This window comes from Nuphar pumila, chromosome 2 (genome assembly GCF_984573655.1).
Source record: "Nuphar pumila chromosome 2, dmNupPumi1.hap1.1, whole genome shotgun sequence".
In the NCBI taxonomy this organism is placed as follows: domain Eukaryota; kingdom Viridiplantae; phylum Streptophyta; class Magnoliopsida; order Nymphaeales; family Nymphaeaceae; genus Nuphar; species Nuphar pumila.
In genome coordinates this window covers 108,961,463-108,988,098 of record NC_143250.1, presented here as the reverse complement: position 1 = coordinate 108,988,098, position 26,636 = coordinate 108,961,463, and the positions used below count along the sequence as shown (strand labels likewise).

Here is a 26,636-nt window from a genome sequence, read left to right as displayed (position 1 = left end):
AGAAGCAGGACACGAGGACACGAATTTGAAAAATATATAAAAATAATAGTCATTAACGTGCGTCAGCATGTCCAATTGTATCACCAAGATGCAGAGCTGAAATGACATGACCCTGTGACATAATGCCTAACTGATCAGTGTCGTTGTGGACAGGCCTTCACTGAATAGGGATGGCAGTGGACTTGGGGAAACAAGCTTGCCCCACCTCGCCCTGTTTGGACTGGGGATTGAGGACAAGAAACTAGGATGGAGACTAAAATCAAAACCCGTGGGGGAATGGACTTACGCTTTTCCCCACTCAGCCCCATCCCTGTCCCCACGTCCCAATCCTTCTTTAGGGATGGCAATGGACCGAGAAAAAATGGGGCCCCACCCCGCCTTGCCCCGTTTGGGCCGAAGATGAAGGACATAAAATGAGAATGAAGGCGGGGGATGGAGGTTAAAATCAATACCCGTGTGGGGATGGAGGGCAGGATTTTGAGACCGGGTGGAGACCTTGTCTCCCGCCCCTGCCCCGGTCCACTTCCATCTCTATCCCTGAACAACCAATTGTTGGCCCAAGGAACAGGGTTTTGGGTCAGGTGATATTAAAATTCACCATTGACTGCGATTTTCAAGTGTCTAGTACGGGACACCAAATCTCCCAAAATTCTTTTGAATTGAGGATTTGGCATCTGGCCCTTGATCCACTAGGATGGCCGGTGGATATTGAAAATCATCATCAATAGCGATTATCACTATCACCTGAATCAGGTAGTAAATCATCATTAATGGTGTGCCAGGTGATATTTCACTTAAAATGCTTGGGCCACAATGGGAAGCACAGCAATTTATATCCCCACCTGTTTTGGCAAGAGTGAAACGTCTTGGCCAAGTCAACCCCAAAATTTAGCACCCCCAACAATCATCATATGCCCTTTGTGGCGACCAACCAAGGAGATCAAATCTCAAATTTAGGGAGAGAACAAGGAGGAAGCTGGTCTCAACCACCAACCCTGACCCCTCCTCATTACCACTAATCTAATCGTTCTTTAGTGCATTAATGAGAGAGAGAGAGAGAGAGAGAGAGAGAGAGAGAGAGAGAGAGAGAGAGAGAGAGAATGGGTGTGGGTGGGGGAGCTCCGATGCCCAGCGGACCCGCAAGAGAGTTCGATGGGAAGCTGACGCTCTCCCTCTGCATCACATGCATTGTTGCAGCCACTGGCGGCCTCATCTTCGACTATGACATTGGCATCTTCGGTACTAGCCTCTCTCTCTCTGGTGATCCCACTAGCGAGAAAAACAAGGTTTCCTTCAGCGATCAAACCCAGACCTCCTCAGTCGTTGGTGGGCAAACGGAGACAGAAAACCCTAAAAACAGATGTCCACGGAGACAAACCTGGAAGCGGCACCTCGGTTCCAGTGCAGACAGGTCGTGAACCATCTGAAGCATCAGCGGCCTTCGGGTTCCTATCTCCACCTCCTGGACGTTGAATTTGTTCCCCAGAAGTGCTTCAAGAAGGGAACTCTTCCCATCGGATTGATCGCCTAGGGCGACGATCTCCGGGATTGGAAGTTTCTCGCCGAACGCCACGGCGGCAGCCTGCAACCGATTGTAGGCCCCGAATCTGTTCCTGAAGGAATCGATGGTGGATGGTGGCTCCATTGGCTTGGCTTGGGAGTCTTGGTTCGAGGGTTGTAGCCTTCTAGATTTCTGGTTTAGGGTCTTGGTGGGTGTGATCAGAGGGCTGTTGATTGCCATGAACCTCTCTCTCTAACAAGAGAGGGAGAGGAAAGACGCAAGATGGAATGGGTGGTGAGGACCAAATGAAGCTCTCTGACCATTTCTCCAACCAAAACTCAGTGGAATCTATTGCAGACTACAGCCCCCTTGCTACCTCTTTCTTCGGCTTGGCTAGTCCAGAGGCCTCCCCAACCCTTTCTGTTCACGATCGCTTGCTGCTGGTTGCCGGTATCCCTCCCCACCCCTAAATTGATTTGAGGTGCTCTCTCTCAGAAGTCGGGGGACCACCATCGGGGGTGTTTCGGAGGAGGCAGAGGAAGCAGAGGAGAAGGAGGGCTCGAGGTCGAGGGTGCGCTAGAGGGAAGGGTCGCAGGAGGCAGCCAACCACCACCTGCACACCAGCGGGGCATACCTCCACCGGTCCTCAAGGGGCTATCTCCCCATTATGGACACCAGTTGGGCGTTTTGGGGGTTTCCTCCTCTGTCTTCTGCCCTCTCTGTCCCTCCGTTAGAGGGCTGATTCAGAACACTCCAGAGCCACAAAGGAGGAGGAGACCGCGTGTATCCCCTCCAACTCTCTCCCATCCGTATAGACCTTCGTGATCTACGACACCAGGGTCGTCGTCTTGAACGAGAGGCCACAGCTAGGCCCGCAAGGCCGTCAACCACTCCTGCAGTATCTGCTCCTTGCCTCCTCCCATTTCTGCTCTCTTGGGTGCAAGGTGAGTCTCTCTCTCTCTCTCTCTCTGGCTTCTCTTGGCATTTTTGGAGGCTATCTCCTCAGAGGGAAGAGACTCGTAGTGGATAGGAGAGTCAGAGTGTTGGCCCATGCCTCCATCATCCCTCTTCTTCTGGGGCTTAGGAGCCTCCAACTCCCTGCAGATCAATCAACATGCTCTATCCTCTATCCTTGTGGCTTTGAACGATTGGGGGCTCACCTTCGCCCTTTGTCGCCAAGGGGCTTCTGTTGCCCTCCCTTTCCGCTTATCTTTCCGTGTGTTCTTCTCTCTATCGGAGGCCTTCACGTCCTGCCTCGCCACCGGATCACTGCTTGCTCGTGATGTCGGGCGATTCCTTAGAGCTGTTAGGGTGGAATCCCTTCAGGCTTGCTCGGTTGGCGCCACTCTACGGGCTCCGTTCTTCTATCGTAGGCCGCCCAGCTTGATCGACGGTCGGGCCTGGCAGGAGGTGAAAGCTACCTGGCAGCGGTCTTTCTCCAATAAGCTTTCTCGTTCTTGTCTTTCAAAGGCGAAGCCGGGTGACTGGTGGTGCGCGGGTTGCCATTCGCTCAACTTTCGCAGGCGTCGTGCTTGCCTCCATTGCGCCTCGTTGTTCAGGTCTCGGCGGCACCCAGTGTTCAGGCAATCGTGGGCGGTAGTCCATCCTCCCTCCCTCGGACGAGCCTCTTTGCGAGGTATGCACCGCCCTCGCAAAGCTTCATTCGCGCCTTGAGTCCAGATCGGTATCTTTGAAGATCCTTCATCGTCATTTTTGGGATTCAAGATCGGCTCTGTTTGGGTGCCGATGCGACCATCTACGGTTGCACCAATGTCTTTCGCAGGGAAGCGTTTCAATCACAACCATCTTTGTCGTGACCGGACTTGTGGCTCGCCGGCCATCTTGGGTCGGGACAGTTACTGCTCTGTTGTGTCGGGTCCGCCTGTCTATTGTGCTGCCATCGTCTCTGAGGGTTCCTCGTCCGGTGACTTCTGCTACCAGGGAGTGCTTGCGACATGCTCGGGGGTGCAAGCGGCATGCTCTGGGGTGCCTGCGATATATCCGTCCTTTTCTCCTCGGCGTAGATCGGGGATGCAGGTCGCGTGGTCTGCGGTGCCTTCGATTTATTCTCCGTTTTCTGTTCGACGAAGGTACTATTTCTCCTCTTTCGCTCTTTTTGATGTGCGAGGAGCTGTTAAGGCCAGAGGTGAGGCAAGCAGGCTCTCCCCGATGCATTTATCGAGATCTCGCCTCTCCTTGTCTTGGTGGTCGTGCTGGCCACTCGGCTTTCAAGCCGTATAGAGATCAGTGGATAACATGGGGCCCTTTATCGACGTTGCGCGGTCTTCTTGGGTGAGCAGGGATGTTCTTCGTCCGTTGTCGTCATCTTGCTCTCCTTTGGGGGCATTGGGGTTCAGGCCACCGCGGCTCCGTGGTGGTGTTTGTGTATCTGTGTCGGCAGGGGACTGTTTGCAGCCTCGGGGTGCGAGTCTGCTGGCATCATCATCATCATCTGTAGTATCTTCCTTTCTGGGCTCGTTGTTTGAAGTGGGGCAGGCTTTCAGGTGGAATGGCGGGGGTGACGAGGCATCTTGGCCTCGATCAGGAAGATGTTGGCTGTCGTGGCTTCCCAGGTGGTCTGAGTCTTGGGCTAGGTTGTTGCAGAACCTTTTGGTGGATCCTTTCTGCGAGCTTGATGGGGGTCGGGGTCCGTCAGGTGTCGCCTTGGCGCCTAAGGATTCTCTCTTTCCCTCGGCAGTTACAACATCCTCTATTTTGTTTGCTTCGACCTTTGGGGCATCTGAGTTTGGGCCTTTCTCGCGGAAGAGGTCTCATCTCTCGGAGGACTCTCTCCTTGCTCGGGCCCACAGGTCGCCTATTTCCGGAGTCCCGATCCGACAGTGTTTCTTCTTCAAGCTGGTTGATGGCCTTTCAGTCTTGGTTTCATCTATCTCAACCAAGTGCATCGTCTGTCCGATTCGCCTGGTCTCCATCAGTTTGGTAAGTGCCCCTATGTTAGCCGTGTATTGCAGGGCTCCGGTGGCATTGAACACCTACTCTTTCATCCTGGAGGGCGACTTCGCAGGCCTGGAGGGCTCCCCAAACTTGGTCTATCCGTCTATTGCGGGTTCGTCATCTATGAGTGGTCAACTCTCATCCTTTTTGGGTCTGTCTGTGGACGATGCAGCTCGGCGGCTCAAGCTCGCGCTTTCCGAAGCCCAGCTTCTCAGTGTTGATTCTGTTATGCGTGAGTCCTTTGCCGCGATCGCATATCGTTTACCATCCTTGATCGTGGATGATGGGCGTATCCCGTCCATCAACACACCATCTCCTTCGGTCGAGGGGTTATCTCATCCTGGGTGGGGTGGTCTCCCAATTAGGAGACGTCCTCAACCTTCGCTATCTCCTTCCGACGAGTCTGGGGTCTCTCCTAGGCGGTCTGTGAGGATCCGCACTCCTCAGGTATTTCCGGACTTTCAGTTATGAAGATCTTGTGTTGGAATATTCGGGGACTGAATTGCCCCACCAAACGTTTTTTTCCTGGCGAGTTGGATCCGTCAAGAAAAGCCCGATCTAATCGCACTTTGTGAAACGAAGATGACAGATATCTCGAGCTCCGTCGTCTCTGAAATCTGGCGTGGTGCAGATTTCTGCTTCAAGCCTGCGACTCAATATGCGGGAGGCATCCTCATCCTCGGGAAGCATTCTCTAGCCTTTCAACGGGTGGACGAAGGTACGTTTTCCATATCCATCACTCTTCCCTTACCTCCTAAGACTATTCCAGCAGTGGTCACTATGGTGTATGGTCCCCACCGTCAAAGCCATCGGGAGGAGTTTTGGTTGGACTTAAATAGGGTAATTGCTTTATTCGGGGACCAACATATTATCATGGGAGATTTCAACTGCCTTATGTCTCCTATCGATTCTAGTATTCCGGTTAATTATTCGGCTTCAATGAGGGGCTTCCAAAACTTTATTCAGATGAACCAGTTGTACCATGTTCCCCATGTTGGTGAAGCTTTTTCGTGGTCCAATCGACGATCTACTCCGTGCTTCCGTCTGCTAGACAGGGTGCTCGTTTCGTCAGAGCTGCTGAGTTCTATTAATGACATCTCTTGTTGCCTTCTTCCACCATCTGTCTCAGACCATAGTAAGATTGTTATTCGATGGGGTCAAGGCTTCACCGGCGATAGATCCTTTAGATTTGAGCAATGGTGGCTTAAGGAGGCGGGCTTCGAGTCGTTAGTCTATCAATCTTGGAATAGACCTTGCTTTGCAGTCTGAGCGGTCACAAGATGCATGGTTAAGCTTTTTCGTCTATCCCGCGATATCAAATCTTGGCTTATCTCCAATAGAATAAGCAAATTCCAAAATCTGGGGGATTGGGAGCGAGAGCTGGCTTCTATCAATCAGTCTCTCTTGGATACGTCCTATATGAATGCATCAGATATTGAATGTCTCAATGCTAGATCGGTCGAGCTGACTCTTCTAGTGCAATCGTGGCGTCTTAAGGATGAGATTCGTTGGAAGCAGCGGTCAAGGGTGAATTGGCTTAAAGCGGGTGACGGGAATACAAGATTCTTTCATTCTTTGGCGTCTCACAGGCATCGAAGACATGCGATTCACACTCTGTATATCAATGGTGTCTCCTTTTCGGGCGATCAGGTAATCAATGTTGTCTCCAACTATTTTTCTAACCTGTATTCCTGCAACCAAGCTGTAGGTGGCAATATGGGTGCAACTTTATTTTTGTCCATGGATCGAGCGCTATCCAACTCGATTCAGGGGTTGTTCATCGAAGAAGAAATCGTCTCGGCGGTGCGGGAGTCGACTGGGTGGAAAGCTCCAGGTTTTGATGGGTATCCTGTGGATTTCTTTCGCATATTCTGGAAATGCGTTAAGAGTGACATTCTTAGTGTCTTCGTCGAGTTTCATCGTAATGGCCGATTGCCGGTTCATTCTCTCCTAGCAATTGTGTCGCTTATTCCTAAGGAGGAAGCCGCATCGGATATCTCGCGGTTTAGACCTATATCAGTGTTAGGGAGTTTATATCGCATTATCGCAAAGGTCTTAGCCAACAGAATGCAGTCAATTGCTCCAAGGATTTTTTCGGAGGAACAGTTCGCCTTCATTCCTAACAGAAGACTTCAACATTCCTTCATTTTGGCCACATAAGTGTTGCACTCCCTAAAGATCAGCGGACGTGCCTTTTTCACCCTGAAGCTTGACTTTCATAAAGCCTACGACTCGGTTCATTGGTCGTTCCTCTTCAACATGTTGGCAAACTTGGGCTTTGGTAGGCGTTTCTCTAGCTGGGTGCATGAGCTGGTAACCAATGCCCAATCTCAGTTTCAGATCAATGGGGTCAAAGGAAAACAGTTCAAACTTGGTCGTGGTCTTCGACAAGGATGTCCTCTGTCTTCGTTACTCTTTAATGTCGTCTCTGAAGGCCTGGTGGTTTTGGTTAAGAGAGCAGTGGAGGGTGATCTAATTGAATCTCTCGGTATTCAAGAGTGTCGTAGTCAGATCCTGACCTACGCTGATGACATAATTATCTTCGGAAGGGCCTCCATCCAACAAATGTTAAGATTCAAGCTTGTCCTTCTTTTCTTTCAATCGATGTCAGGTCTATCCTTGAACTACGAGAAGTGTTGTCTATCCATGGTCAACGCCCCTCCATCAATGTTGGACATGGGCCAACGGATATTCGGATGCTCGGTTTCGGATAACTCTTTTTCTTATCTGGGTCTGCCGCTTCAAATCAGTCGTGTATCAACGACAGCCTGGAGTACCACTATCCAAAGGGTTCAGAAAAAAATATCGGGCTGACAAGCATCATACCTTTCTATCGCGGGTAGACTAACTCTCATCAAGCACGTTCTTTCTGCTATGCCAGAATTTTTTATGTTTATGTTCCTGATGCCTATGGGGGTTAGTAAGAAGATAGCTCAGGTAGTGACGCACTTCCTGTGGTCTGGGCGAGGTCCCAAAAACAAGCGCCACCTAATAGGGTGGGACACTCTTCGACTACCCCCAAATAGGGGGGGTTTGGGAATCAAGGATCCCGGGCTGAGGAGTATGATTTTTGTCGTGAAGCAGAGCTGACTTGCACACCAACCTGGGTCTCCGTGTGCAAGCGTGCTCCTAGCTAAATGCGGTGGTGTGGAATCTTTGGTGGGGGCCACAAGTGTGCGTCAGCGAACTATGTCAAAGCTTCGGCGATCATGGATCCAAGCATGGTCTGCAGTTCTGTCTCATAATGACAATGTTGACTCGCAGTCTCAGTTCTTTGGTCGTAACCTTGCTCTGAACGGATCTTTTCGCTCAAAAGAAGTCTACCTCGCTCTCCTTCCGTCGGGGGTGGACCGGTTCCCGACGAACCTGATCTGGGGCAAGGGTCCCACTCCGAGATCATGTTTTCTGGCTTGGCTAATCTTACACGATCGGGTGCAGACTGACAACTTCCTCAAATCCATCGGATTTCATCTGCCGAGTAAATGTGTGTTGTGTGAGGCGGCTGAAGAATCTGCCTTCCACCTTTTTTGGGAGTGTTCTGTTTTTCAAAACATCTTTAAGGTGACTTGGAATAAGCCGGGGGTCAGCGTGCGCCAGGAATCGTTCGCCAACGATTTGTTGTGGGGTCCTCAACAAGTTCGTCATTGCAACAAATGGCGTATTATTTGGCGCACCTGACTGCTCTCGTCATGGTGGGTCATATGGATGACTCGCAACAACGCTATTTTTCGGCATATTCCGACAGTGTTCAACAAAATGGTGAACCTTATTTTGGCGGACGTATACGCCATTCTCCGCATCAACATCCCTGATCTGCAACACCATCTGCCTCCAGGGACCATTCATGATCCAGGATGATGCTCGTCGCCTAATTGTATTTGTTTCTTGTTTATTTCTTCATTTTCTCCTTGCTTCGCTACTTTTCTTTTTTCCTTTTTGGGCTCCTTGGCATGTCTTGGGCCCGTGTTTGGTTACCCGGTAGGTTCAATGTTGGTTGAACCTGTTTTTTCGTTTCTTAATGTTGATGGTTGATAGTTCGGCTCTCTCTCTGGAGGATCAGGTGCAATCACATTGCATACTTTGAGTTCGGTGCTTTACCTGACTGCAGTTTGGGAGTTTGGGGGTACAGCCCGTCATCTGTAGGTCCCAACAGAAAATGGAGAGCAGATTAGGTGCAATGGAAGTGCACGCCCACACATGAACTGAGATCAGGTGCAATGTAATTGCACACTTTAAGTGTGCTGCTGTACCTTGTCACCACCATCTGTTCAGCCCCATAGCTGACAGACTGTATCCCAAAAATGGTGGATAATCATATGCTGCATTACATCAAAAGTGTGCAATCACGTTGCACCTGATCTGGTGATGGTGTTTCTCCCAACATTTCAAATATTTTTTAAATATAAAATTAAAATATTACATAAATGCCATCATTATTTTTAAAATTAAAAAATAACAAAGATTCTATTTTATATTTATAAAATGTATGACATCTTATTATGTTACATTATATATAAAAGAATTTATTATATATTTATCGAGACGAGCCAAACAGCTCGTAAATGGCCCATTAAGACGACGAGTCCAGCCGAGACAAATATGTTTTTTTCGTACGTGTCTTGGTAAGGTATGCCGAGCCAGCTCGTGGTGGGCTCATTAGCTAAATGAGCTGAACACAAACGAGCTTTGGACGAGTCAAACGATGAGCCTATCGGTTCGTTTACCAGCCCTAATCAGACCTGTTGGGCACAACACATTTGTTTGTGCAATTGCATTAATTGCTAAAAAAAAAAACTATAAATAAAATTACATTGCATTAACATGGAAGGTCGAGCTCTCACTTGGTGGATCAATCATGGAACAGGGGGAGTGACAACTATGGAGGCATTCCTAAAGAAGTTCTTCCCTGGGGTGCTGAGGAAGATGAGTGCCGCAAAGCAGCAAAACGCATACTGCATGTTCGACAGCCAGCTCCTCACGCTCTTTACCTCCTCCCTCCACATCGCCGGCCTCGTGGCATCTCTTGCGGCGGGCAGCATCACGCGGAACTTCGGACGCCGGGCCAGCATGCTCCTTGGAGGCATCGCCTTTCTGCTTGGATCTGCCACGAGTGCCGCTGCAGACGATGTGACCGTCCTCTTACTAGGCCGCATGCTGCTAGGTTTCGGGATTGGATTCAGCAACCAGGTAAAAACAAAACTGAATGACTAGGAGATGCATTAATCGATCCTTGCAAGGTACTCAGCCAAATTCCTTGATGCCACACATTAGAGGTGGGAACCAGCCCAATAGGCCCACAGGCTAGGGCTGGCCCTTTTAGATCCAACCTATGTCTGAAGCGGGTTTAAATAGGCCTGCTTGGCCTAGCGAAAATTTTATATATATATATATATATATATATATATATATATATATATATATATATATATATATATATATATATATATATATATATATATATATATATATATATATATATATATATATATATATCAAAAAATGATTGCATGTGTTTCTCGAAAAAACCCTATAATTTTAAAATTTTGGCAGTGCCCTAAACCATAACTTTTGGGCTGCTGTAAAAGGATCAGTTCACCTTTGGCACCGGAATTTTCTCTAATATGCGAACTTCTCATTCAAATATGCTAATTTCTTTTTGTATTTGTGATTTTTTTTTTAATATATGATTTTTCTTCCACACATTCGCAAATGTCCACACACATTTGCCAACGTCTTCCTGCCTATACCTCTTATGAGATTTTTAAGAAAAAGAATTTATTGAAAAAAAACAACACTTCGAAAGAATGATATATGGCAGTGAGATGGGCATTTAGCGACACTTAAAAAACACCACTAAAGGCTTTAGTGATGTTTCAAAAGTGTGATGGGGCTTTAGCGACACTTCAAAAGTGCTGCTAAAGCCTTTACTACTACTTCTAATGCATGAATTTTAGAGAAAAAATCATAAAATACAGTACAATATTCACATATTTTGTGAGAAAATGGCATATTCTCATGTTTTGAGAGAAAATTTGCAAATGTATAGGAGGAAATTCACGTATTTGAATACTTGAGAGATAAGTTCACATACCTAGGGAAATTCGAAAAGTGAAAAGGTCCTTTAACAATTGAAAAGTTGCAGTTTTGAACATGGGCAGTTTTTTTAAAATTATAGGGTTTTTCAAAAAATGCATCATTTTTTTTGTATATTACGATCATTTTTCATATATATATATATATATATATATATATATATATATATATATATATATATATATATATATATATATATATATATCGTCATTAAGGAACCATCCAATGAAAAATGTAATATTTTCATTGTTTTATATGTCTGACCCTCCATATGTGTTCAAAATATTAAGTTTAGCAGAAACTGATCTTTGGATCATGTTTTTCTGACATATATGTCAGATTTTACAAGGGTTTAAAAATATGCTGCTTACAACATACTAAATTTTCAAACCTCATAAAAACATATTTTCATGTTCAATATCTATGATTCAAGAGTTGATTTCTACTATTTTGACCATGTTGAACAATGATGTTAGATTTATCAAAACAAACCTTAGACTATGAGTTCTAGCTAAGGAGGTTCCTTACCCACTAGGTTAACAAATAAGGTTGTCAACCGTCGGTTTGGTTCGGACCTAGGTAGAATCAAACACAGACTTGATTTGAGATTATGATACTAGGTCAAGACTGACACCTAATGGGACTTACCATAAGAGAAACCATACCCATATCTTGTAAGGATTCCATGAACCATATCCAATAAAATAATATTTTTATCTTTTTTACATTAAAAATTTGGAGATCTTAGTGAGAACTTGGGTCCGGCCTGAGTCTGGTCTGAAATTTTATAAATCATACCCGGCTTCATATATTAATTGGACTCTTCAGGTTCGGCCCAGATTCTAATCGGACCTTCTGGTTTCACACCAAAACCTGTCTTTATAGGGTATGGTATGGGTTGGAGCCGGTTTAAACTCGACCCATTGACTCTTTCCTGATTTTGACTTCCTAATCGGACTCTAAGGGGGTCTGATTATGTGGACAGGACTGTGTAGAACAGTTTTGGACACTGCTAGCCAGCACAGACTTTTCCTGGACAAGCTGAGTTACGGTAAACCTTCATTTCTTTATTTTTTTGCCCCTAGTGTTTCGAATGCCACTCCTTCAGGACAGAGCGGTGCACCAAAAATGTGTCCTGCTGGATGCACCGGACGCTGTGTTCCAGGCATCCCGGACACCAGCCGTCTGCATCAAGTGCATGGGGTGCAGACAGCAGCACCTCTGAACGATGCTGTCCACGCAATCAAATGCACTATTTTTTTGTTTTTGATAGTCCAAGGGAAAAGCCCGTCCCATCACCGATCACACATTGGCTGTCCTTCTATTTATAAAACCTTTGAGGTTCTCCCTGCCGACCAAGGAGTACACCCAGCTTCTACCTTGCAGTAAGGGACGCCACCCGTGGGTTTCGAACTTGTGATGTCCTGTCAACTTGGTGACATTCACAAGTTGCCCCTATCAGCCAAGCCCTTGTGGGCAATCAAATGCCCCATTTGTTACACCTGTGTCCAAAGAGTTTCACCAGAAAGGCACCTCCTAGGGGAGATGGTGCAACACGGTTTTCTTATGAAAGCCATCCTTTTGTTTGGAAGGGCATGGGCTCGACTGCCATTTTCTTAGGAAGTGGCTGTTTCACACTTTTGAGAAACATATCCTCTTTCATATGAAAAACGAATTGCTCACCCATTTTGTGGCAAAAATCTTCTTTTTCATAATTCAAACAAGGAAAATGAACGAAAGAAAATGACTCCACGCTTAATTTTCCATTCCTTCAATTTCTTTTTGCCAAATAGCGTTGGATGACTTTGGGAATCCCTAACCCAAACAGTTTTGATTCGGGTTGGATATCCAACGGAACCCAAATCCATTTAGTCAGATTCAATAGCCAATGTAGGATCCAATTAATAATCTGATGTTGACTCAGCATCAAGTTTTGCATCCAAATATGATTTTGAATCCAAATAAAATCTAAATCCTACTACGTGTAAATGTTGGATCTTAAGGTAATGGGATTCAGATTTTTAGATTCTGACCCATTTACATTTTTTTTATTTTTACTCAAAGAAACTGCCCCAGGCACATAGACCTAGCCGTGTTGGCTCAGCCTGCAGTACTTACGGTCTCTGTCCGTGTCGACATAAAACTCCGAGGGCTTACACCTCAACCCCAACCAGTCGTCAAGCTTCAGCTTACACAAAGGAGTGACGCCCAAGAGATTTGAACCTAGACTGCCTGTCAAACGGTGTAGCCCTAATTTGGATTCTCTCCAATTCTTTCTAATGTTCCCTTCCCAAACAAGGCCTTGTTAACTTTTTGTGTATTTTTTTACTGAGCAGGCTACACCATTATACATTTCGGAGATGGCGCCATCCAAATGGCGCGGCTCGTTCATCATGGGCTTCCAGCTATGCGCATCCATGGGCGTGATATCTGCGAATCTCATTAACTACTTCACGGCTCAGCTCCAAGGCTGGGGCTGGCGGCTCTCACTCGGCTTAGGTGCAGTCCCAGCCCTGATCCTAACCATCAGCTCGCTGCTCATAACCGACACAGCTAGCAGCCTGATACAACGAGGAAAGTTGGAAGATGCTCGGTTCGCACTGCGGCGTGTTCGCGGGCCTGACATTGACATTGAACCCGAGCTCCGGTCCCTAGCCGAGGAGAGCGAGAGGTCCCAAGCCGTGGAGAAGCCGTTTAGGAACATGCTCAAGTGCCGATACCGGCCTCAATTCGTGATGTCGATCGTGATCCCACTCTTCCAGCAGCTCACTGGGATGACCGTGGTTGCTTTCTATGCTCCAGTTCTGCTCCGAACCGTCGGCTTGGGAAGCGACTCGGCACTGTTGAGATCCGTGGTGCTCAGCTTGGTCATGTCCGGTGCCATAGCCATTGCATCTTATGCCGTTGACCGATGTGGCAGGCGAGTTTTACTCATGGAGGGTGGGATCCAGATGACCCTGGCTTATGTAACTGTCAACCCAACTTTTTTTTTTTTTATTTATATCCCCAAGAAACCGCACCTGGCACGAAGACCTGATCGTGCTAGCTCAGCCTGTCATACCTACGGTTGTGGTGCCAACAGCATAAAACTCTGAAGTTAAGACCCCTGCCCCCCCCCCCCCCCCGGGCCTATGCTACACATTGGCTTGCACATAGTGGCGATGCCCATGAGAATAGAACCTTGACTGCCCATCTAGCAGCCAAGGCCCCCACCTGACTACCCCAACCCAACTTGGGGCAACTGTCAACCCAACTTCCTCCCCTTTTCTTACTGTTCTTGTCCTTCTTGATCATGTAGATGTTTGCGTGGAGGGGCATATTAGAGATCCAAGGTATGGGTGGCAAAATCTGACACGACCCGCCAACCCACTTCTTAGCCAGGTTTGGGTTTGGCTTAAACGAGTTTGTGTCGTAAACGGGTCGACCCGCCTAACCCGTTTATTAAATGGGTCGGGTTCGTGTTAGGGGTATGCCAACCCGCCAACCCGTCTGACCCGTTTAATAAATGGGTTAGGCGAGCGGGTCAACCCGTTTACCCGAACCCGACCTGCCTGCCAACCCGTTTACCCGAACCCGACCTGCCTGCCAACCCGTTTACCCGAACCCGACCCACCCGCCAACCCGTTTACCCATTTACCCGTTTACCCGTTTACCTAAACCCGACCCGCCAACCCGTTTACCCAACCCGTTTATTAAACGAGTTAACTGTGTCGTGTCGGGTTACCCGTTTAATAAATGGGTCGGGTCGTGTTTGCCACAGCCGACCCATTTAATAAATGGGTCGGGTTCATGTTGAGGTATGCTGACCCGCTGACATGACCCGCCAACCCGACCGGATTGCCACCCCTAATCTAAGGTACCTTGAACTGAAAACTGTCTGATAAACCTGGGATACCATGCATAACCTTTAAGTAGGGGTGTCAATGGGTAGAGTTTGACCTGAACCCGACCTTTACCAAACCTTATAAGGTCAGGGTTTGGTGATAAATTAGAAAGCTTGAATAAAATCCTGGTTGGACCCAAAGTGTCCAATTAATATATGGATCGGGGTATGGTTTGTGAACTTTCATACCAGACCCAGGGCCTGAAGATCCACAAATTTTCAATGTAAAAAGGATAAAAAATAAAAATTTACCGGGTATGGTTCCCGTATGGTTCATGTAATCCTTATAGGATTCAGGTATGGTTTCTCTTAGGTAGGTTCCATTGGACCTGGTACCAGCATCTCAAATAAGATCTGGATCTGGTTTCACCTGGCTCCGAACCCCCTTTGAGTGTGCATGATGTCAGAGTGACCTTTGAGGGATTATGTGAGAGGTCATCTTGATGTCATTGATCCATGAGATGAGTGGCATCCAAAACACCATGGTTGGACCCAGTGGTAGCGCAAGAAATCTAAATTAGGGTGGGCACAGGTGTGTGTGTGTGACGGGGGGGAGGGTGTTTAATGGACGGGCTGGCAGAGAGAGAGAGAGAGAGAGGGGTAGGTTTTAGGGGCATAGCATTTGGGTTAGACCCAAACCCCCCTTATTGGGAATTTTTGGGTCATGGTGGGCACTTGCTCACCGTGACCCATATGTAGCTCTATCACTATTTAGACCCTATATGTCCCAAATGGGGACCATGTTTTTTTTTCTTTTAATTTAATTTGGGGTAGTCATTGATGCCCTAGGTGAACTGCATTTAGCGTTTGCAAAATGAATAGCTCAAAACATAGGTTCAACCATGGTATGTGGGGAAGGGTGTCAACGGGTTGGGTTTGGTTTGGACCCATGTAAAACCTGACCTGGATCCGAATTTGGGTATGATATTGGGTCTGTATATGGGTTTAATTGAGTCCACTATATGAGAATCCATACCCGGACCCGATAAGAACTATATATATGAATCAGACCCGGACCATACCCAGTAAAATAAATTTTTTTATCATTTTACATTTAAAAATAGCAGGTCATAATCGGAACTTGGGTCGGGCCTGGGTCTGGTATAAAATTTCACAAACTATACCCAGATTTATGTATTAATCGATCCTTTGGGTCCAGACCCAGCTCTTAATCGGGTCTTCTTATTTATCACCATACCCGGACCCTATAGGGTTTGGTCCGGGTAAAGCCGACCAATTGACACCCCTAGTCTAACCCTAGCTTGCCAGTTTAACCTCATCAGGGACCTCTAATGGCTTATAGTCAAAACAGGATCAGGTGCAATGTGATTGTATACTTTTAATGTGCACTACAAGAAACCTGTGGATTAGCGACAACCTAAATCCGTCGCTAAACTGTTTAGCGACGGATTAGCGTCGGATTAGGGACGGATAACTTTCATCGCGAATTTTTCGACGCTAAGTAGTGCCACAACTTATCCGTCGCTAATTTGCGACGGATATGATCCATCGCTAGTCCTTCGCTATTTTAAATTAGCGATGGATAATATCCGTCGCTAATCCGTCGTTAAATTTAAAAAAAAAATTAAAAAAAATGCTCGCTGTCGGCGCGTTCTCCGGCAGGGAGCAAATTTTTTTGTACAGAACCGGCGTCGGGACGCTCTTCCGCAGCGAGCCAGTCACGGCTGGAGACGGGATCCGGCGAGGGAGACGGAATCCGGCGAGGGTCGTAGTGGAGATGGGATCCGGCGAGGGAGAGGTGGAACAGGCGGTGGAGATTGCCGAGGGGCACCGCCGGGAGGAGCAGTCAAGGCAGGCGGCGTAGCCAGGGTTCATGGGGGAGAACTTGCAGGAGGCGTCGGGCTGGACGACGACGCGGAGGATGGAGGTGCCATTGGTGCCCGAGCAGTCTCCACCGAGAGGTGCCTGAGAATGGAGGATGGAGGTGCCGTCGGGCTGGACGACGAGACAGAGACAAAGGAATCGCTGCAGAGCGACTGCAGAAGTTGCGCGTGGTGCGAGAGGTGCCGTCGGGCTGGACGATGAGACGGGGACGGAGGGATCGGTGCAGAGCGACTGCAGAAGTTGCGCGTGGTGCGAGAGGTGCATGAGAAGGACGACCTCCGTGGTGTGAGAGGTTGTTGCGCATCGTCAGAGGAAGGTGGGGATGGTTTAAATCGAACGGGAGGAGGGAAAAACAGAGGGAAGAAAATTTTTGAACGGGGGGAGGGAAAATTTCGCGCCTCAGGCGAGACGGATTTAAATCGAAAATTAGCGACGGATTAGGGACGGAAAAATTCCCTCGCTAATTCCATCACTAATTACCATTTTTTTGTAGTGTTTTGGCGACAAAAAAATATTGTCGCTAATCCGTCGCTAATTAGCGACAGATATATTTCCGTCGCTAATTTTGCAAAAAATTCAAATGTTAGCGACAAATAGTTTTCGCTCGCTGATCCGTCGCAAATTTACGATGGAAAAAATCCATCGCTAATTAGCATTTTTCTTGTAGTGGTGCTGCTGCACCTGATCACCCTCCATCTTTGAGAGACATGCAGCCTGTAAGCTGTAGAGCCCAAGCAGATGGTGACAGGTGCAGTAGCACACTAAAGTGTGCAATTACATTGCACCTGACCCTCCCATCTTATCGTCAGAGGTACAATTGACCTGATCCTACTGGATTAAAATTGGATGGTTACCGGATCAATTGACAGATTAGGTCAGATTGCACTCAATTATGACCCAGATCTGATCAATTTTAGTTACCTGACTCGGATCCGATTGGAATAGACCACCTCTATTGTTGAATCCGATCCGTAACAAATATACTACCCATATTCGATTCTATTTGATAAATCTCAAGATAAAGTGACAGAAATGCCCCTCCCTTTCTAGTCAATGCCATAATGCTCACGTTTCACTCTTTGGGTCGGACCTGGATCAAAGGCGGCCATTGCATGTGTACTTGGTTCATCGATGGGAAGCTCAGGCACATCCGCATTGGCCAAGAGCAGCGCGGAGCTGGTGATGATGCTCATGTGCATGTATGCGACAACGTTTTCATGGTCATGGGGCCCGTTGAGCTGGGTGATTCCGAGTGAGATCTTCCCCCTAGAGATCCGACTCGCTGGCCAGAGCATAGCTGTAGCAGTCAACTTTGCCTCCAGCTTCATAGTGGCCCAGCTCTTTCTCTCGATGCTCTGTGCATTCAAGTTTTGGATCTTCATCTTCTATGTTGCATGTATCATGATCATGACCATTTTCATGGCGGCATTGATGCCGAAAACCAGAGGGGTGCCATTGGAGGACATGGAGAAGGTTTGGGAGAAACATTGGTACTGGAAACGGTTCGTCGTCGCAGAGAATCCATACCCAGAAAAAGGACATGGCAGGAAGCTTAGTGCTTGAAGCCAGGCTCTCTCTGGTCTAGTTCACTACTTAGTAACTATTGTGTCTTGGCCCCTTGATTTTGCAAAGAGCAGTTGCATACCTTGACTGAGAATGTATGGTATCGGTCAAGGCAAGGCGCTGTTCTTAGGACATGTGTCAGGGATAGTCAGGAAATTGCAAAGAAGTTGAGGGTAACCTTGAAGGTTAGGTTAAATGTAACTGCAGGTGGCAACATAATATTGAACCGCTTCTTTCTAGCCTGATTTGTAGTCAAGAAATCTTTTCTCTCTTGTGAACGGTGAAATTTCTCTGTCAACATTTTCATTCAACTTGCAAAAGAGCTCTCTCTTTTTCTTTGAAAGACAAACTGGGGTTAGGCAGACCCCTATCAGTTATACAACGATACCATTGGGATTTGAACTTGTAACATTCCAACACAAGGTGACTTGCACTAGCTGCTCCTACCAGACAAGTGGTGCCCCCGTTGGTGGAAAAGAAAAGAGCTAACTCTATTAACTCCATCCTTTGATACCCAATGCATTGAAACACATCTGGCTAGGTGGGTCGGCTTCAGACATTCAAGAATGTCACAATTTCGATACTCAGGGTGTGTATCCCTTGCCTTATGGCCAAAGCAGCAGGCTTCATGGTGGGCAAGGGGGTGCTCTAGGAGTTTTAACTGCTTGGGGGTGAACCATACAACAAAGCGTCTATCTCTCCTAGACCTTACCGCCTGATCCCAAAGCAGGTTATATGTTCCCCCCCCCCGAACAGGGCAGTTAGCTACATCTCATGATCGGGGGTCCCAAAGAGCACCACGTATGTAAGCATGTGTGTCTCGTATCCCCATGTTTGTCAGCATTAATTAGCGTTGGAGTTTGATGCGATTGCAAAGACTTAAGTACCCTCTCCTCCAATGGTGCAAAAAAAAATGACGGTTCTTGAAAAGGAGTGGTTGTAAAGACTTAAGTGCCCCGAAGATGATTATTTAAGACCTAGTCTCTGCACTGGAGGATTATCCATTAGAAGATCATACATTGCTCCATCAAGCACCGACTGACCTGCACATTGACTGTTGTGGAGCCTGATTCAAAGTTTTTACCCTTACAGGAGGAGGGTTTGGGGGCTCATCCCAGCGTGGGTAGCATCATTCAACTCTCACTCTCTCTCTCTCCCTTCTATTTCTGCTTTTGTGCACATCCATTAGAAGATCATACATTGCTCCATCAAGCACCGACTGACCTGCACATTTACTGTTGTGGAGCCTGATTCAGAGTTTTTACCCTTACAGGAGGAGGGTTTGGGGGCTCCTCTCAGCGTGGGTAGCATCATTCAACTTGAAGAGTTGTGGAGTCTGGTTTAGAGTTTTTACCCTTACAGAAAGGGGGGTCTGAGAGCTCCTCCCAGTGTGGGTAGCATCATTCAACTTGAAGAGTTATGGAGTCTGATTCAGAGCTTTTACCCTTACAGAAGGGGGGTCTGAGGGTTCCTCCCAGCGTGTTCATGGCCTTTTGCCCTTACAGGAGGGAGGTCCGGGGGCTCATCAACCCTCTCTCGCTCTCTCTCCCTTCTATTTCTGCTTCTGTGCACATCCATCAGAAGATCCTACATTGTTCTATCAAGCATCGACTGACCTGCACATTGACTGTTGTGGGTCCTTACTGATGAGCTGCCTCTAAATTTATTCGACTCTGGGTCCTTACTGCACTTGAAGTTGAGTCGTTGTATTTTTTGTTATTCGGTGGGTGGTGAGGCCCTCCTCTACTCTCTCAAGACTCTTAGCTTAGGCAATCTTTCTTTTGATGATTGTGGTTGTAATGTATCGTTGAAGTTAAAATGGGGAATGAAATGACAATAGAAATCGCTGAAAATTTACAAAAATAAACTAGACTCAATAACGAAGACACCACTTTTTACGGATTTGGAATATGACCTCCGGTTAGGTACAGCGATTTGCTTACTGAATAACACTACAAATCGCTATAGCGTTGGAGTTTGATGCGATTGCAAAGACTTAAGTACCCTCTCCTCCATTGGTGCAAAAAAAAATGACGGTTCTTGAAAAGGAGTGGTTGTAAAGACTTAAGTGCCCCGAAGATGATTATTTAAGACCCAGTCTCTGCACTACAGGATTATCCGAGAAAGATATCTCCCCTGGACATCAACCCTTTCACACTCTCTCTCCCTTCTATTTCTGCTTCTATGCACATCCAACAGAAGATCTTACATTGCTCCATCAAGCACCGACTGACCTGCACATTTACTGTTGTGGAGCCTGATTCAGAGTTTTTACCCTTACAGGAGGAGGGTCTGGGGGCTCCTCTCAGTGTGTGTAGCATCATTCAACTTGAAGAGTTATGGAGTCTGATTCAGAGCTTTTACCCTTACAGAAGGGGGGTCTGAGGGCTCCTCCCAGCATGTTCATGGCCCTTTGCCCTCACAGGATGATACCCGTTCGGGCTCATCAACCATCTCTTTCTTGCTTTGATTGTTTGTGTTTGTTGCTTGCTGCTTAAGTGCTTCTCAGTAAGCAGAATCTGGCCCTCATGCTCATCTCGATTGGATTACTGAGATTCCACCAGTAAGATCCATAGTCCTTCTTGCTGCTAACTCTTTACATTTGCAGGTTGTTTCTTCAAATGATTATAATATTGACAAATATGCGAAGGAGTTCAGTATCAGTGTTTCTAATGCGCTTGCTACTTGTCCTGCTCGGGTTTTGCCAACTCCTCGTGTGAGTTGATCAGAATAATGAACAAAACAATACCGCCATTCGCCATCATATTGCATCGTAATTTGGTGCCGCAGCAAAGACTTAAGTAACCTTTACCGCCATTCGCTTCCTCTTCCTCGGACGGACATAAATGCCCTCCTTCTAGAAAACTGAATCGTCGGTTCGTGAAAATGACAAAACTGCCCTCCATCGATATCGCGGGAAAACGTTCCGTAGGTGGTTGTAATGTATCGTTGAAGTTAAAATGGGGAATGAAATGACAATAGATATCGCTGAAAATTTACAGAAATAAATGCCCTCCTTCTAAAAAACTGAATCGTCGGTTCCTCTTCCTCGGACGGACATAAATGCCCTCCTTCTAGAAAACTGAATCGTCGGTTCGTGAAAATAACAAAACTGCCCTCCATCGATATCGCGGGAAAACGTTCCGCAGGTGGTTGTAATGTATCGTTGAAGTTAAAATGGGGAATGAAATGACAATAGATATCGCTGAAAATTTACAGAAATAAATGCCCTCCTTCTAGAAAACTGAATCGTCGGTTCCTCTTCCTCGGACGGACATAAATGCCCTCCTTCTAGAAAACTGAATCGTCGGTTCGTGAAAATGACAAAACTGCCCTCCATCGATATCGCGGGAAAACGTTCTGCAGGTGGTTGCGTATGTAGCAAGCGTTATGTTCTATGATACAAATAGTTCAAAAAAATCCTTTCTCGCTCTAAGCACTCTACCAGAGATTCTTTGCTTTCATCTCGAGTTGTCGGAGCATCCTTTCCTTTTTACCAGAGCATCTGTTTCCGTCTTACGCGCAGTCGCAGCATCGTTGCCACCTTCTGTTGCGTATTAGTTGTTACTGTTGCTTACTCTACAGTTGGAATATCCAAATTCTCATCGTTTCGGTGAGTTTCGTGTAAGTTTTCTTTCTTTAATCTGAAGATTGGTTCTTATACAAGGATTTGTATTATGAACCCAAATATTCCGACGATTTCTACTGATGATGATCGTGTATTGTGTTGTGCAAGTTAGCAATGTCTGCGCCTCATCAGATTAGAGATACCCCGTCGTTCTATGGGTTGTCTATTAGAGAAGTGATCCGCCAGTCCCATTTATCTAAAGTTTTTGAAAGATACCAAAATATACTTAAGATTGAGAACGATGAAGACAGAGAAAAAGCCTTGGAATCATATTTTGCGGAGGATTATCCATCAGATATCGAGGCTGCGGACCAAAGGAAGAACTCTGAAGAACGAAAGATGCAGAACAAGGATGACGAAGAGAAGGCAAAGGCCAGAAATATTGAAGAGAATATAAATAGAAGGTGGAGGATTAACGCACAGCAGATGGAAAAGAGGAAGAAGAAGGCGGAGGAGTGGGAAAGGGATTTTAGCAATATGATGGCGGAGGCTCGTAGGAGAAACTTGGAGAGTAGAGCAATGCGACACAAGGCAAGTCTACTGAAGGAGGCGGAGGAGAGGCGAAGGCAAATGAATAAGGAGGAGGAAGAGAAGGAACAGAATATTCCTTAGTTTGAGGAAGAAAAGGAAAGGCGAAGGAAGGAGTTGGAGTTCGAGGAAGCTAAGGAAATGCAAAGGCAGCAGAAGGAGAATGAGGAAAAGAAGGAAAGGCAACAGAAGAAGAAGGAGGAGGAGGTAGAGAAGGAAAGAGAAAGGAAGAAGGAGGAGGAAGAATTGCAGGAAAGAAGGAAACAACAACTGCAAGAGAAAGAAAGGCGGCGGAAGGAGGAGGAAGAAAAGGAAAGGGAAAGGAAAAAGCAGGTGGAAGAACTGCGGCAAAGAAGGAAACAAGAAATCGAAGAGAAAGAAAGGCGGCTGAAGGAGAAGGAGGAGGAAGAAAAGGAAAGGGAAAGGGAAAGGAAGAAGCAGGAGGAAGAGGCAAAAAAGGAGAGACAAAGGAAGCAGAAGGAGGAGGAGATAAAGGAGAGAGAAATGAAGGAGAAGGAGGAGGATGCGAAAAAGAAGAGAGAAAGGATGCAGGAGGAGAAAAGGGAGAGAGAAAGGAAGGAGAAGGAGGAGGAGAAAAGGCAGAGAGAAAGGAAGCAGAAGGAGGAGGAGGAGAAAAGGGAGAGAGAAAGGAAGGAGAAGGAGGAGGAGAAAAGGCAGAGAGAAAGAAAGCAGAAGGAGGAGGAGAAAAGGGAGAGAGAAAGGAAGGAGAAGGAGGAGGAGGAGAAAAGGGAGAGAGAAAGGAAGGAGAAGGAGGAGGCGGAAAAGGAGAGAGAAAGGAAGCAGAAGGAGGAGAAGGAGAATATGGACAGAGAAAGGAAGCAGAAGAAGGATGAGAAAAGGAAGGCGAGAGAAAGGAAGGCGACGGTGGAGCCAGTAGAGATGGAGATTGAAAGGCAGTTCGAGGCAGTGGACCCACCAGAAAGTCCCAGGTTGGAGCGAGAACAACAGAAAATAGCGACCAAGGTAAATATATTTGTCCTGTCTGTGAAGATTTAATAATATGTTTAGCGATTTTGGTATAGCGATTACTGTGTTAGGTATTGATATTTATAGCGATTACTGCGATAGTATGTCTGCAACCGATATTATTTATAGCAGTTAGTAGAATAGTATTTATAAGTACAAATGGAAGTAATTTATAATTTGTAGGAATAATATGTTATTTTGTGTTACAGGGAGGTCACAGGAGAAGTAGAGCACCAGGTGAAAAGCTCGGAGGCCGCTGTCAATGGCCTGTAGTTCTGTCTTGGTATGGTCAACTGAGTGCATATCAAAAGGACCGACTACGAAATATGCACTTCGGTGGCCTTTTGGACCAGCAATATTTTGAAACTTGCTGGAATACCATGACTCACCTGGTAAATAAGTGGAATGATAAGACTAACACATTCCAGTTTGATTCTTTGAGATCACCATGACTCTAGAAGATGTGGCGAGGATCACTGGCCTTAAGTGCGATGGCAGTGCTGTCCTATTACGGCATTCAAACTATAACGCAAGGGAAAACTGCACTGCCCTTCTAAGAATGTCGATGGACGAATGGAGTCAATGTATTTTTGGTGGAAGCAATTCCACATCAATGAAGGTCTCATTTTTTCGTAATAAATGGGAAGGCCACTCCGCTACTTGTGCATCTGAAACAGCTGACCAAGAGTTGCGCGGCTTCCTTCTATATTTTTTTGCTCTTACATTATTTTCCGATTGTTCTGGTTCGATAATAAGTTCCATGTGGCTGCAGTACCTGGCAGACTTAGACGAAGTCGACAACTATGCCTGGGGTGCCGCTATGCTCGCACACCTGTACAGTCAACTCCACCGTGTGAGTAATGGTACGAAAACAGTTGGCGGATTTTGGCCATTTGTTCAGGTATTTGTTGATTACATACTTAGTATTTGTAGACAAATCTCATTGCAGTCTGTGGCGTTGCTAATAATATTTTTTTTGTTAGGCCTGGGCGTTGGAACATATTATCCCATTGCGTCCACGGTGTGGCCCTCCAATTTGTGGTTTTCCAAAGATCGGTCGCTGGGCCAGAATAAACGTCGCAGTTTATAATGCTAAGTCCATTTTAGATGGGCTGCAATGAAACGAGGTAAATGTTCTAAAATTGTTTACAATCGCGTCAGCATTTACCATTGAGTATTATAAGTCGTTGTAATGTTCAGCATTCTTAAGTATACATCGCTGCAGGATTGTCTTCCGTAGTGCATATCGTTGTTGCCATATCATGCGTAAATAAATTTTAATATATTTGTCATTCGTTATTAAAAAGAATTACCAATGTACAGGTTTTGTAGAGACCTTATGGAGATGGGGAGGATGATGATGAAGACGTTGTTGCGGAGGCTGCTAGATTGTCTGGCCGCGATTTGTGGCTATTCTGCAATTTTGAAGCCGAGATGCAGCAAGGTAGTCGAGTTCTCCTACAATCTGGCTTGGGCAGTCTATCCCAAATAAGCCTTTGGAGGTGAGAAGGAAGATGAATAATGGTGGGGGCAGGCACGTGAATTGGAGCGATTGGTACAGGGACAAATTATTTAATTGGAACTCAGGTGGTTTCCCTGCCGTACCGTATGATCATGAAGGACGACAATTTGATCCCTTCTATTTCGAAAGCTATTGGGAACCAATGCGGCAAAATCGGAAGATTGAGAAAATTGTCAACCCATGCCTCCTAATTGTCCCTTCTCATGTTGTAGCCCAGCCTCTACAACCAAAACGTCGCCTCGATCTGGTTAATACGACTAGTCCATCAGTAACAAATCACGAGGAAGACCGAACTCTTGCTCCAAAAGAGAAGACTGTCTCTGCCGCAAGGTTCGAACTTATTGAGAGGGAGAATAAGAAATTAAGGACAGAAGTAAGCACTATGGGGACCCAATTGAATGCAGTGGTGGACATGATGACCAGTCTTCTTAGGCAAGGTTTGGGAACGAGGAGGCCACCCAGGATAGACGGTCCACCAATAAAAAGTGAGAGACAAGTCTATGAAATTTCATCAGATTCGTCCAGTGACTCGGAATAAATCCTAGATTTTCATTTTTTTCACGCTATACATTTGTTGTAATTGTATAATGCGTTGCGGTAACGTGAAATTCTTTTACTGTTTAATTCTTTATTATTACATCTTTTCGACTTTGGGTCTCGGTAATAAATAAACTTTCCTCTATGGGAGGATTAGTAGGTTGATAAGAAGGATGGTTGTCTTCATCTATATTTTCTTTTTTACTAAACTAATTGAGTTCATCATCACTAAAAATATCATCATTTTTAGATAGTAACTTAAACAAGAAAGAGTAATCCATATTCTCTTTATGGGATTCATCCTTCTCAAACCCACTAACGTTTCCTAAGAAAGTCACATTCCTAGAAACATATAGTTTGTCGTTCTTAACATCATAGCATCTAAATCTTTTTTGAGTTTCAGAATATCCAAGAAATGCATCAGGAATGACTTTTGGTGAGAGTTTGTCAGTTTTGTCGGTAAGGACAAAACATTTACATCCAAAGATTTTTAACCTATTTTAGTCGGGTTCCTTTTGGTATAAAATTTTAAAAGCTGAAGTTTTGTTTAGATTTTTTGAAGAAAAGTGATTTATAAGATAAACGGATGTAAGAGCCGCCTTGGCCAAAAAACTTTTTGGAATGTTTTGAGAAATGAGTAAAGTTCTAGTTGTTTCAATAATATACCTATGTTTTCTTTCAGCTAGACTGTTTTGTTGTGGTGTTTTTGGACAAGATCTATGATGAACTATTCTATGGTTTTCAAGATAGTTTTTAAAATCATTTGAAAGATACTCTCCTCCGGAATCAACTCTAAAGATTTTAAAATTATCATTAAATTGATTTTTAATCATCATATGATATGTCTTAAACGATGCAAAGACTTCATGCTTATGTTTAAGGAAGTATATCCAACAAAATCTTGAATAATCATAAAAAAAATAACATAGTAAGCAAGTCCTCCCTCAGATACTACGGGTGTCGGTCCTCAAAAGAATAGCGCACAAAGTATTGGCGAAGACAAATACAGCGATTGTTTGCCATCGTTGATTACAGCTATGCAAATAATCAATAGATAAGTAAAGGATTTGTTGTCATCGCTGGATACTTCGTGCTTTGAGTCGGAGAGCGATCTGTGGCATCGCAGCATAAATCCGAGTGCACAAGTTCAAAAGATTTGTTTGTAAACGTAGATCTTTGTTCAAAAGTCAAGCTTCTCATTTTTCCAAAAATGCAATGATTACAATTGAAATTACTTTTACTGAGATCTTTGTCTTCGCAATCGCTGTATTTGTCTTCTCCTCGAAAGAATAGCGCACAAAGTATTGGCGAAGACAAATACAGCGATTGTTTGCCATCGCTGATTACAGCGATGCAAATAATCAATAGATAAGGAAAGGATTTGTTGTCATCGCTGGATACTTCGTGCTTTGAGTCGGAGAGCGATCTGTGGCATCGCAGCATAAATCCGAGTGCACAAGTTCAAAAGATTTGTTTGTAAACGTAGATCTTTGTTCAAAAGTCAAGCTTCTCATTTTTCCAAAAATGCAATGATTACAATTGAAATTACTTTTACAGAGATCTTTGTCTTCGCAATCGCTGTATTTGTCTTCTC

General features: G+C 45.7%; 1 protein-coding gene and 1 pseudogene across 1 annotated transcript; both read left to right on the top strand.

Annotated features, from left to right (window-relative positions):
• Window positions 1-5,038: 5,038 nt before the first annotated feature.
• Window positions 5,039-13,901, top strand: LOC149846667 (sugar carrier protein C-like). The gene is made up of 4 exons (XM_089992067.1): window positions 5,039-5,174; window positions 9,321-9,643; window positions 12,886-13,515; window positions 13,848-13,901. The coding sequence occupies exons 1-4, from the start codon at window positions 5,039-5,041 to the stop codon at window positions 13,899-13,901; spliced, it is 1,143 nt and encodes a 380-aa protein (XP_089848193.1).
• Window positions 13,902-17,408: 3,507 nt separating this feature from the next.
• On the top strand, window positions 17,409-17,840 carry LOC149846666 (sugar transport protein 5 pseudogene; annotated as a pseudogene).
• Window positions 17,841-26,636: the final 8,796 nt, after the last annotated feature.